This window comes from Nannobrachium achirus (genome assembly GCF_963921795.1).
Source record: "Nannobrachium achirus genome assembly, chromosome: 2".
In the NCBI taxonomy this organism is placed as follows: Eukaryota; Metazoa; Chordata; class Actinopteri; order Myctophiformes; family Myctophidae; genus Nannobrachium; species Nannobrachium achirus.
The window spans coordinates 62,094,960-62,106,893 of NC_137811.1; the positions used below are offsets into that span (position 1 = coordinate 62,094,960).

Genomic DNA, 11,934 nt, shown 5'->3' on the forward strand with positions numbered 1-11,934 from the left:
TCCAACAGTCAAATAATGCACATTGCTGTGACATATTTACCCAATGTTTTATGGCAGCCATTTTGGGGCGTACCGAAGAAAATGGTAGATCACTCATGGCCCCATCCATCCCCTCTGTGGTTCTGCATATATTGTATAAGAGTAAGAGTCTGAAAATAGACGTGGCTTCAGTATTATTTAAAAATGTATATTTTATATCTAACAGTGAGTTCTTCCAAAGTCAAATTTCTCCTTGTGTTCTGCAACGTCAACACTTTTCCTCCCTGTGCTTTGAAATATGAACCTCAACATTTCCACTCAAAACAGTGCTGGTGACATCATGCATATAGGTAGTGCAGTACTCCAGTAATACAATGTATTGTGATATTTTTTAGTAGCATTCCTGTAGACATGTTATTCTGTACCAATGGCAAAGTTCAATAAAAACACAATGAAAAGTGAACGTTCGACTCCCTTGTGTCCATCCGTTTATTTCAGTGTTGTAAAGTAACTAAGTACATTTACTTAAGTACTGTACTTAAGTACAATTTGGGGGTATTTGTATTTTACTTGAGTATTTCCAATACTTTTACTTCTACTCCACTACATCTCGAAAAACTTTAGTTAGTTACTTTTCAGATAAGTTATAAATATTAAAACATACATTAACCACTTTAGCCATGTTTTATACCCCTGCTGTTTGAAAATAGCCTGCTATAGATCTGCTATTTTCAAACAATTTTAAGATGCCAATACTTTCGTACTTTTACTCAAGTACATTTTGAATTCCGGACAATACCTATGAGAGTGGAATCTGCGTTCCGCCAATGCATTTCAATGAGAAGGGAGCGTTTTTTGCAGAAATCCTCTGCTTCACTCTCATTGAAATGCATTGGCGGAACGCGGATTCCACTCTCATAGGTATTTTGGTGTGAGGACACCCTTAACAGAGTACTTCTACATTGCAGTATTGATGCTTTTACTTAAGTAAAGAATGTGAGTACTTTTTCCAGCACTGGTTTATTTACGAATCGGTTGATGGGAATCTACTGGAATGCCAGGGGACCTGGCTGGGGTGTTTTATGAAAAGGGATAAGGTTTCTTTCTGCTGTACATTCCGGCAACAGCTACCTGGTATCCTAATCCCATTTGCCTGAAACATATATTGGCTCAGCGGCAGCCCTGCACGTGGCAATCACATTTGAGCTTTAAGAGGGGTTAGGATGAATAAGGAAGCTACTGCAACCTGAAACATTTCCTTACAGGGGCGTCACAAGGAGGGGAAAGTGGGACTGAGTTACTAGGGACCAAAGGCCTTCATTATTTTATGCTATTGAAAAATAGCAGGTATATAGATAAATAGATCTGCTATTTTTGAAAAGTCGTAAAAATATGTGCAAATCTTTGAATATATGTATTTCTGGGGGCGTCCCTGGAACGAAATATTTTGAGATGGGGGTCCGTGGCCAAATACATATTATTTTGTGGGTCCATCTCATGAAAAGGTTTGAGCAACACTGACATAGAAACATAAACCTTAGGAGGATTTGTAATATTCAAAGACTTGGTGCCACGCTGTGAGCTTGTATATCTGCTATTTTTCAATAGTTAAGGACAAAATATGAGTGAATCCTTGTACCCAGGGCCCAGAATTTGGTGTGACACCCCTGTTTCCTTATCTCCATACCTCATTCGCTATGCCTCAAAAACGAGATTACGGTGTGCAGAGCAAGGATTTCCTCTGTGTCCTGTTTTTCATACAAAATGTCAATACAGCTGATGAGTGAGAGAGGTGGAAAAGGCCACTTGAGTGCATCGAGATTCTTCGGCAGGCTTGCCGCGAGTGTTTCCATCCCCTCCAGGCATTTTACTAATCAATTAAAGTAATTGATTGGCTGGATTCCACTCTTAAAGTTTTAACGACTGCCTGGTTATGAGGCGCAAACCAGTTGACGCTGCAGCTCCGATCTATAAGGCAGAGTGGCAAACACACATGCAACGCATAAACTGGGCATGATGCAACACATGCGACTTGCAACACACGTACACACACACACACAACACTCTTGCCAGCACGCCTTCTCTGTCTGTGTCAAACACTCTTGAGGTGTACATCTGCTCGAATTCACAGGTCACATCTGCTGACAACGGGGCAATCTGTGAAGCACTAAAGCTCAGTCACACCGACTGAAATTAACACCGCTATTTATAGAGAGGAAGAGGGAGAGGAGTGAAGGAACGTGTGGGTGGGGGGTGGGGATAAAGGGGTAGGGGCAAGCAGGGGTGTCGCACCAAATTCTGGGCACCTGGGTATAAGGATTCACTGCATGCCCCCCATGAATGTTCTTCATAGGGGGAGGGGGTTAACCCATTTAGACTGGGAACGCATTATTTTGTGCTTTAACTATACAAGCTCACTGCGAGCTTGTAGATCTATTTTTTGAAAAATCGTGAAAATGTGTGTAAGTCCCCCATCGCAAAATCCCCCATCTCAAAATATTTAGTTCCAGGGACCCCCCAGAAGCAAAATCTGAGTTGCAAATGTTCGCTTAAAAAATACATGTATTCAAAATTTGCACACATTTTCACGACTTTTAAAAAGCACCGAGTGCCGCGCTGTGAGCTTGTAGATCTGCTATTTTTCAATAGCTAAAGTATAAAAATAATTAAGGCCCGAACTCCCCCCCCCCCCCCCCCCCCCTTGTGACACCCCTGGGGGCAAGGAAATAGGGAGGTAAACGAGGGGAGGGAGGTGGGGTTGGGACCAGAGGGACGTGGAGAGGGAGAGTGTATAAAATAGGGTTAAACGTAAGAGGCTCATAATTTCCCTGTCTCTGGCCTTGTCTTTACCGGTGCGCTAATTGCCACCATTAATGTCATCCAGGATAGATGCAGAGACGGGAGAGAGAGAGAGAGAGGGTAGTGACAGAGAACAGACACAGCAGAGCGGAGGATGAAAGGGGAATAGAGATAGAAAGGGGCAGGCGAGACCACAGCAATTTTGAGCGCATGACGGAGGGATGAGGGAGGGTGCCAGTTGTGCGCTTGTAAATCAGCCATTTATGCCATTTGTCGCACGAATAAGTAGTATATATATATATATAGGGCTTACATAAGTGATTAACATCAAAGGAGAAGCTCTGGCCAAAACATACCGATATGAAATATGAATGTGCTGCCCTGCGTGAGTGCTTCTGTGTGCGTGTGTAATGTGTAACCATGCCGCTTTAACACAGGGGAAGTCTGGGCTCTATAATACATTAGTCTCTTTGGGGAGGCGCCCTAATTAATGGCTTGACCTCCTAACGGATAGCCCCCCCGCCCCGAGTTAACATTTAGCGGCGCACCCTCCAGAGATGCACTTTGATGTGCGCTTAATAGAAAAATATGAAGCCGGTGACAGAGCCATTAAGTACAGGGGCTTTATTTCACATCCTGGTTTTTTATACATATCTCACCTCGGCAAAGAGAAAGAAGAAAAGAAAAAATATTACAACTGAACAAGTATTCACACATGAAGCGAAAAACAAAGCGTCTTTTAAAAGGATTCAGATACAAAGATACCCATCAAAAACACCCACCCCCCACTGCTATTGTGGCTTTTAAATGTCTCCTGGTCAAAGACTAGCGATTCTCCAGATGACACAGGTTGTGGAGCTGTTCTACTTGTCTGCCGTTCTGTATACATATTGGAAAGGCTATTTTTGAATGCATACTATCTGTCTGTTAGGTCAGTGAGTATCCACTGTGCGTATGTGTTTGTGTAAATCCATCTGATTGAGATACAGAGTGAGTTAGACAGTGAGGGAGGAGCTAATGGCCGGGTTTCCCAAAGCTATTTTAGCCCTTCGTAGCTGACACATGGTCGTAGAGACCAAGCCCTGACCGTCATGTTCCCGGGTGTACATGGGTTCGGGTAGAGCATCTTATTTAGCCCCCTACATCTACACCAACAAGTGAGTTAATAAAGTCTCACACCTGTCTAAATACGGTACGGCAGTCTATAATTACCCGTATCCTCAGTGTTCTTTAATAAGAAGCCTTTTTATCCAATCGATCCATAGATCGGGAAATACAAGGAAACACAGAAAACAATCAGATAAAAAGGCTTCTTATTAAATACCACAGAGGATATGGGTAATTATAGAATGCTGTACCGTATTTAGACAGGTGTGAGACTTTATTAAGCACTTTGTTTGTGAAATCTGAATGTTGGTGTAGTAGTAGGGGGGCAAGGGGGCTAAATAAATCACTCTGCCCGAACCTACAGTATGTAAACCCAGGAACATGGCGGTCAGGGCTTGGTCTCTACGACCATGCCTGAGCTACGAAGGGCTAAAATCGCTTTGGGAGACCCGGCCAATGACTAGTAAATTCTCTGAGAAGTGTCCCTTGCCCTTTCTGCACAGTGAGTGGGTGTGCGTCTGAACATAGGTCACATTTATCCGTTTTTTCTCTTTAATCTGTGCATCCATCAGGACGACGGTGGTGTGTCCGTTAATTGGTGAAGTGTGTCCGTCCACCGGCGGACTCATCTCCGGGTTCTCTTAAACATCTTCAGTTGGACTTGGACCAGATCTTCCCACTGCCGCGCAGCCTGGATGGGGCGGAAACCACAGAAAGCCATGCATAGTTTAGCGAAAAGAAACGAGTGCGTTTGTTTACTTAACATCATTTAACATGTTCTGCCAACAGTTTGTTTTCACCTTTTTTACTAAAGGCACTAAGTGGGGTTTAATTGGGGGACTGGGTACAGTAGAGTGTGCAGAGGCGGATGTGGGACGGGGTAGAGTGGGATGTTGTGAGGTGCTTCTCAAAGAGATACGTCTTCAGACCACAACAGAAGATGTTGTCCTGCAGGGGCGTCATTTCAGAAAAAACTAGAGGGGTGGCAAAAAAAACAAAATAAAATGACGCAGCAGGCTAAGTTTATGATACAAGACACAACATGTGTCTTTATAACACTGTTTATACAAATGTAATATTTATATCAAACTCATTCTCTGCAACCAACCAACATGATATGGGGTGATAGCATACATTACAAATAGTTAAGTCTAAACCTGCTATGCGACCAAGATATCCTAAGGCGAGATTAGTTGCAACATTCAATATAGAACGTGCCTGTAGAGCACTGAACAGCATACTGTTGTGTAGGCTAGAATATGCACAAGGCCACACACCACTCGCTCATCCAATACAAAAGTACACAAGAGTAAACACACATACTGCATATCGTCGTTGTCAGGTGGAAACCTCGTATCTCCAAGTTTCAGATGTGTACGTTCTTTCACAAAGTAAAGCCCTGATTCATCATACAAGGTCGTCACACAAAAGTAGTGAAAACAGCAGATCTACAAGCACACAACGCCTCGCACTGCTTGTAGATCGGCTCTTTTCACAAGTTTAAATCATTTTTAAAATGATAAATGCAAAATGAACGGTTTTGGACATACGAGGTTTTCACCCGACAACGATGATATGAGCCTCCATAAAAAAGCTTTGTGCTGAGTGTTGCCATTTTCAATCAAACCGCACAATTGCTGACTCATATTACCCAGGCCAGAACTAAGTTCAACCTGGAGTATGTGCATCATATGTCACATGCAGAGATGAATGGATGGGCGTGGGTGCACTCCTACTCAACACTGATACTAAAATCTGATTTATAGAAAAAGAAAAAGAAAAAGAAAAAAGAAATGGAGAAAAATACTGTGTTAACTAACTGACTAGTTTAAATGTGAACGCAAGGAGATGGCAAAACCTGTGTTGTCCTGACTGGAGCATAAAGGACAAGCCACCACAGATGACCCAAACATATAACAGTCCATTTACAGTTACAGATAGATCTTCATCACAATTTGCCTGTGTAAGTTAAAAGGAGCACTTCACTTCAATATTTTTTACATTCCCTACATAATTGGTTCACACCAATGCTCATTATAATACGGCACCATTTCAATCTACTCGCTCTGCGGCTCAGAGATGGGCTGATGACAGTTCACAACCTGCCTATCAATAGGGATCGCAAATAGATTCTATCAATAGCGAATAGAGGCTTTCTTTTCTGCCTACCAATGATGTAATTGCTAGGCAGGTATCTACAGCCTATCTCTTAGAGCAGTAGGGGCCCCCCAGATGATTAACTTAATGTAAAACATTGTTTTCTCTCTCAAAAGTAAACAAACCAACATAAAGTTTAAGTGTATCGACTTATATATGCACATTTCTAAAGTGACAATTCAAGGACTTTTTAATAAGATAAGAGGCAGAAATTGTGAAAATCTACACGCTCACAACGCCTCAGATCTCTATTTTCACAATAGAACTGTGTTATACAAAATGTAATACATCAACTCTGTGCTCGTCAGGGGGGGTGGGGGTCCCCAGTTAAAATATAATTATTTTGGGGGTCACGGCCTGAAAAGGTTGAGAACCACTGTCTTAGAGTAGATAGAAATGGTACCATCTTATAATGAGTAAGGACCAATTATATGAAGATATGCGTGCCGTGCTCCTTTAAGCCATAATTAATTTGATCATCTTGGAACGCCAAGTGTTTACTGTTCTGATTGATGGTTATTACGGGAACGATGTGTGTGTGCTCTCATCAACAACCCAGTCATAAAGTCAGAAAATAATCAGCACTTTCTATGCAGTGATGAGAACAACAAAAGACAAACAACTTGAGTGTCAAAACATTTAATTGAATCACCAGAATGGGAAACAGTTCTTTCAGGTAAAACCTAGTTTATGCATCCAGTGACATCCAGAACAGATGCGAAATTCACGCCTCACGCTTGGTAATTGGCGGCGGATAGAAGTGTAATAGAGAGAGATCGACCCTGATAGGAGGGGTTACTGTACCACTGCAGAGCACACAGAGTGTTTCATAATGAAGCACCGCTATGCGGACACACGCCCGCATAAACCACTTATGGCGGCAGCTGGCTTTTTAATGTTTATTTGTGGTTGAATTGACATTGCACTCCAAGAGCACATCAAACTAAATGGCTCTAATTCAGTGTCTGGGCCCCCGGTCTTTATCGAGCTGTCACTGTTGATTCATGTTGTGTTTTGTTTTTCAATTTTGAGACCTAGGAATAATGAGAGGTGTCTGGCCCTCAGACTTCAACAGAAAATCTGATTTGGTACTGAAGTGACATTATGCAATGAAGCACGACACAACAGGTAGTTTGACCAAGGCCAAGGTCAAAGATGCATTCTAATCGTGCTGCCAAAGTTTAATGTATGCAGTTTGTCACAGAACTGCTCTTCAATCTAACAATGGATCATTTACATTTTTATTTCGTTTGCCACGGCCAGCATGCAGAACCGTGCAGAAGACTACGCATTTCGGCACAATACTTGCTTTAGCGTTATACAGTGCAAAATGGAAACACTTTTCTAGAACATGCTCACGGTTAAAAAGAAGAAACTTGAGTAGCGCTCACATTCTCTTACGCTAGATTCATTCTCATGCTACCTACCCTTTGACCTTTGAACTCTTTTTGCCTGGTTGTCTTGTTTCCTGAGAGGAGGCGGGGTCCCGTGGCTCTGCTGGCTGGTCTGCGTCCTGATTGGAAGCAGCACCGGCGGGGGCGGGGCCGGAAGACGGCGAGGCAGAGCTGGCCTTTAACGTTTTCTGTAGATTAGAAACCTGAGGGAGAAGAGAATGAGGGACATGATGCTTTATTACAGTTTGCCCTCAAACCTTTAGCAGGGGGTGGGGGGGAAGAGGCAATTTCAAGTTGGGAAGCAAAGTGAAATACCATGAGTAGCTTGAGGCGTAAGAAAAAAAGAAGATAAAAAAAAGAATGATCAGGGGAGAGAGAAGAGAGAAAATCCAGCACTACATTAAGTCAGGGGTCTTCAACAGGGGGTCCCAAGAGTTACTACAGGGGGTCCTCCAAATCTTTGAGTGATAGAAACCCTTTTTTCTCCTTTTTAATATTAACCACTTGAACCCTAGCGTCCATATTCTGAGAACTTTAGCCAAAAATAGCCGATCTACAAGCTCGCAGCGAGAAAGCTTTGGTGTAGAGGGGAAAAAAGAGCAGACTAAGTACAGAGTGAAAGGTCAAGTTTACAGGCCGGGAACACATTTTGCTGTTTGGGAGGGGCTTACAGTACATGTACAGTATGTAGCAACATATTTGTTTTGTAGGCTAATTTCTGATTTAGCCCTATTCTATAGGTTAGGCCTAAATGGGTTAAGTATTGACAGTTCAAGTGGTTAAATATCTGAAAACACACATTGACATCAAACATATCATTTTGCGAATGTCTGTCTGAGTGAGTGTCTGTCTGTCTGTCTGAGTGTCTGTCTGAGTGTCTGTCACAGCGTTTCTCCTCAGTGGCTGGAGCAATTGATCTGAAATCGCATCACCATTAGCATATGAACACACCTGACATAACTGTGAAGCCCGTTTGTCACTTTCACAAATCATATGCTGTATATTAGCATTTTTATGGTGTAACTACAATCTATTCTGCATCTAGCATGAGGCATATCTATTCTGCATCTAGCATGGGGCAACATGTTTAACCAGCTCTGTGTGTGTGTGCGTGCGTGTGCGTGCGTGCGTGTGTGTGTGTGGGTGGGCGGCGGGGGGGGGGGGGGGGGGGGGGGGGGGGGGTGTTGGCTGGCCCTCTTTCAGATGTTGTCATGTAGATCGGTACACAGTATCTCTGTAGCCTTTAAACGAAACGGGTATTTCTTACACTGTGTGCACAGTGCACACCCCATAACCCACACACTGCACATCATTTCGGAGCTCATATCTTTGAACGGGTAAGGACTAGTGAATCCAAAATACACTGATGGAATCTATGAACAAGGTTGTGGGGGGTCCCTGCTTCATCTCTCTCTCAACTAAGGGGTCCTTGGTCAGAAAACGTTGAAGACCCCTGCATTAAGTAATTCCTCTGGAAGGCGATGTTGAAAACAGGAACTGACCTCTGTCTCCACCTGGACCTTGACCTTCAGCTGGCTCTCTCTGTACTGGTTGGCTCTGGACACCTGCTCCTCAATGCCACACAGCACCGCCTCACACCCCGTACACCTGGACAGAGAAAGACTGATGTTAACTTGCGTCATAATAATAGCCAAAAATTGGGTAAACATTCTATGAAAGTAGCAGATGTACAAACTGTTTGTTTTGTATTTGTCAATTTAAAAATGATTTAAACTAGTGAAAATAGCAGATCGCACTGAGAGGCGTTGTGTGCTTGTAGATCCGCTATTTTCACTAGTTTTGTGTGACAGTCTTGTGTGATGAAGCAGGGCTTTACTTTATGTAAAAGCATCCAAATTTGAAACTTGGAGATACAAGGTTTCGACAGTGATGATTTGCTATTAGATCAGCTATTTGCTATTAGATCAGCTATTTGATGAACAGCAAAGTATAGGGTTGAAGTGGTAAACCTAGAGGCCGTTCATGTACAGTAGGGTGTACATCGTCAGATGGAGTGAGTTATCAAGTTCTTTGAGCTGTTGGCTGCAAGTAATATCAAAGCCATTTCATTGTGCTTTTGTATACCCAAATCATCCTACAACAGCCGTTCACTTGTTCTATTCTTAAGATATGAAAGTAAGCCTACTTAGCGCTTGGAATTATGTTTTTTATATTTATTTTCATATTTGCTCCCAAGTACGTTTTACACTGCCAGGGTTGCAGCTCAATAAATAAGGCTAGAAATGTTATACATGCCATAAGAACACATCTTAAGAAACACACTAATTAAATGTAAAAGGCTTAAGGGTCTAAATCAGTGTCTGTAGTAGAATGATATGGGAATATAAAAGCACAATGAAATGGCTTTGATATTGCTAGCAGCAAACAGCTCACGGCTCAAGAAGCTGACACAGATAACGCTCTCTCGGACAAGAATCTACACCTCTATAAAGGTGATATTAAGCCTATTAATTTACACATTCACACAGTTGGCATTTTCTTGCCAGCTGTCCTTCCACCATTTGGCAGCTGCAACTGTGTTGCTTCTAGCCTAGATTATGCATTTTTCTAATATAGTTTCCTATTATAGTTGGTTTCGTTTGTAAAATATGCCGCTTTACTGACATTACATCTGTCCAGCGAGGCTTTTTTAACTTGAGTGTGTGCGAGCGAGTTTTAAAATGGGTCTGAGCGGCAGTGGAGCGATGATTTTCCTCCGCTCCTTGGAGCGCCGACCCTCCTCCGCTCCAAGCCGATCCTGTTGGGGCCGCGCTCCATAACATGAACCACACACGCAGTGCAGAGTGCACCAGGCAGGCACCGCTGATAGCACTGACAGCAGTCAAAGAATTTACAGTGCATGTCCGTCGTCCTTCCTGGGTCAATATTTCTCTGTCATCCACACAAAATGTTTATAAATACCCTGTGTCAGTTAAGTTTTATCACCAAAAAAGTAAACTTAAGTTAAAAAGATGGCGTCGCCGTCTTTTATAACATAGGATAGTGTCCGTCGAGCCGAGGCTCATGGCTCACGCAGGAAGTAGACTCTTTGTGTTGGGATTGGGAACGCTTGTGGCAAAGGAGAGACACGCAGCGAAATAGGCCTACTTTTATTTATTTTTCTGTTTTGGCTGTGAGCGATGAGTGGAGCGCGGAGCGAGAGATACAAATCAGGTTGAGCGAGAGAGTGGGGGGGAGCGGAGTGGCGTGGTGGCCGACCAGAGCGATTAGCAAGTGGGACGACAGCCCTTTGGAGCAGGGAGCGGCGTTTCTACTCGCTCCGCTCCGCTCGTATGGCCTGGTCCTGAAACAAAATGTTGGCCTATGTGCGCAACACACACACAAACACAAGTATACTAAGGCAGTGGTTCTCAAAGTGGATTTCAGGGACTGTGGGTTCATTTAGGGGGTCTAAATTGACGCATACAAGGCTGTAACTCTGACAGTGTACAAATGGAACCAAATGAACCTGACGGGTTCATTTGGTTCCATTTGTACACTGTCAAGAGCTGAAGGAGCTATAGTAAACGTTTTCATTGTAGGGCAGACACTTTGTTTACATCCTAGTCTATAGACTAGAATGTAAACAAAGTGTTGGTCTGACAATTATGATTATTTTATCATTATTTTACGCTTTTTGTGGTCATTTTTGAATAGAAACACATATATGAAGCTTTTTTTTTATAAAATATTTTCGAAACATTATTTTTATTTTAGCATCCGTTTTTCAAGAAAAAGTTGACTATAGCTCCTTTAAGGAAAGACCACACACACACACACACACACACACACACTGACCACTCCTGCAGTGTGTTGACTATGCTGGGGAGCTCGTTGGGACCCAGGTCTCTGCCCACGCTGCAGTCCACCTCCACCTGCTGGTTGCGCTGGTCCAACTTGCCCTGGATGATGTCGCAGTACACAGCATCAATCAGCAGGTCCTCCAGTTCACGCACGTTCTTTAACTCCAGCTGCTGCAGCAGCAGAGAGTAAGGCAGACACTGGAAACATTGGGAAGCACAAGTGAGTGAGTGAGTGAGTGTACACACACACGTCAGATACAAACATTGACATACCTACACACCAGTGTTAATTTAAGTCGATTAAAGCAGAAATAAGCAGTTTTCTGCTGACATAAGCAGGAATCATGCAATTGCTTATTTAATTTTTTATTTTATTTTATTTTATTCAGGCGGCTAACAATGCTTCCAAAAAAAATGTTGTGTGTGTGACCAGGGACATGCTGGGCCCCTGATTCAGCCCGGGAAAAAGAGTTGGAGGCCCTCATTGCGCGCTATATAGATCTCTCTCTATAGCGCTGCTGCTACTCAAAGATTTGCCATTTCTGATCATGACAAGTGACAAGCCAGTGGGCCATTTACATGAGTTATATTTTGTCGTTGTCGGGTGGAAACCTTGTATTTCCAAAACCGTTTGTTTTGTATTTATCATTTAAAAAATGATTTAAACTAGTGAAAACAGCCGATCTACAAGCACA

At 42.9% G+C, this 11,934-nt stretch overlaps 1 protein-coding gene across 2 annotated transcripts in view; it reads right to left on the bottom strand.

Moving 5' to 3' along the window:
- Positions 1 to 3,387: 3,387 nt before the first annotated feature.
- The window catches only part of cops7a (COP9 constitutive photomorphogenic homolog subunit 7A), a 19,892-nt gene continuing 11,345 nt past the window's right edge, over positions 3,388 to 11,934 (bottom strand). Inside the window, exons 5-9 of one of the 2 annotated variants that reach the window (XR_013962946.1) lie at positions 11,235 to 11,437; positions 8,939 to 9,044; positions 7,470 to 7,639; positions 4,686 to 4,859; positions 3,388 to 4,576 (exon numbers count right to left, since the gene is read on the bottom strand). Coding sequence is in view for 1 of the 2 variants with exons in the window: in XM_080746829.1 (XP_080602955.1) it covers positions 4,537 to 4,576; positions 7,470 to 7,639; positions 8,939 to 9,044; positions 11,235 to 11,437 (519 nt within the window). In the remaining variant the exon portion in view is untranslated. The remainder of the gene's footprint in view (positions 4,577 to 4,685; positions 4,860 to 7,469; positions 7,640 to 8,938; positions 9,045 to 11,234; positions 11,438 to 11,934) is intronic. The other variant, XM_080746829.1, reaches the window with a different exon arrangement.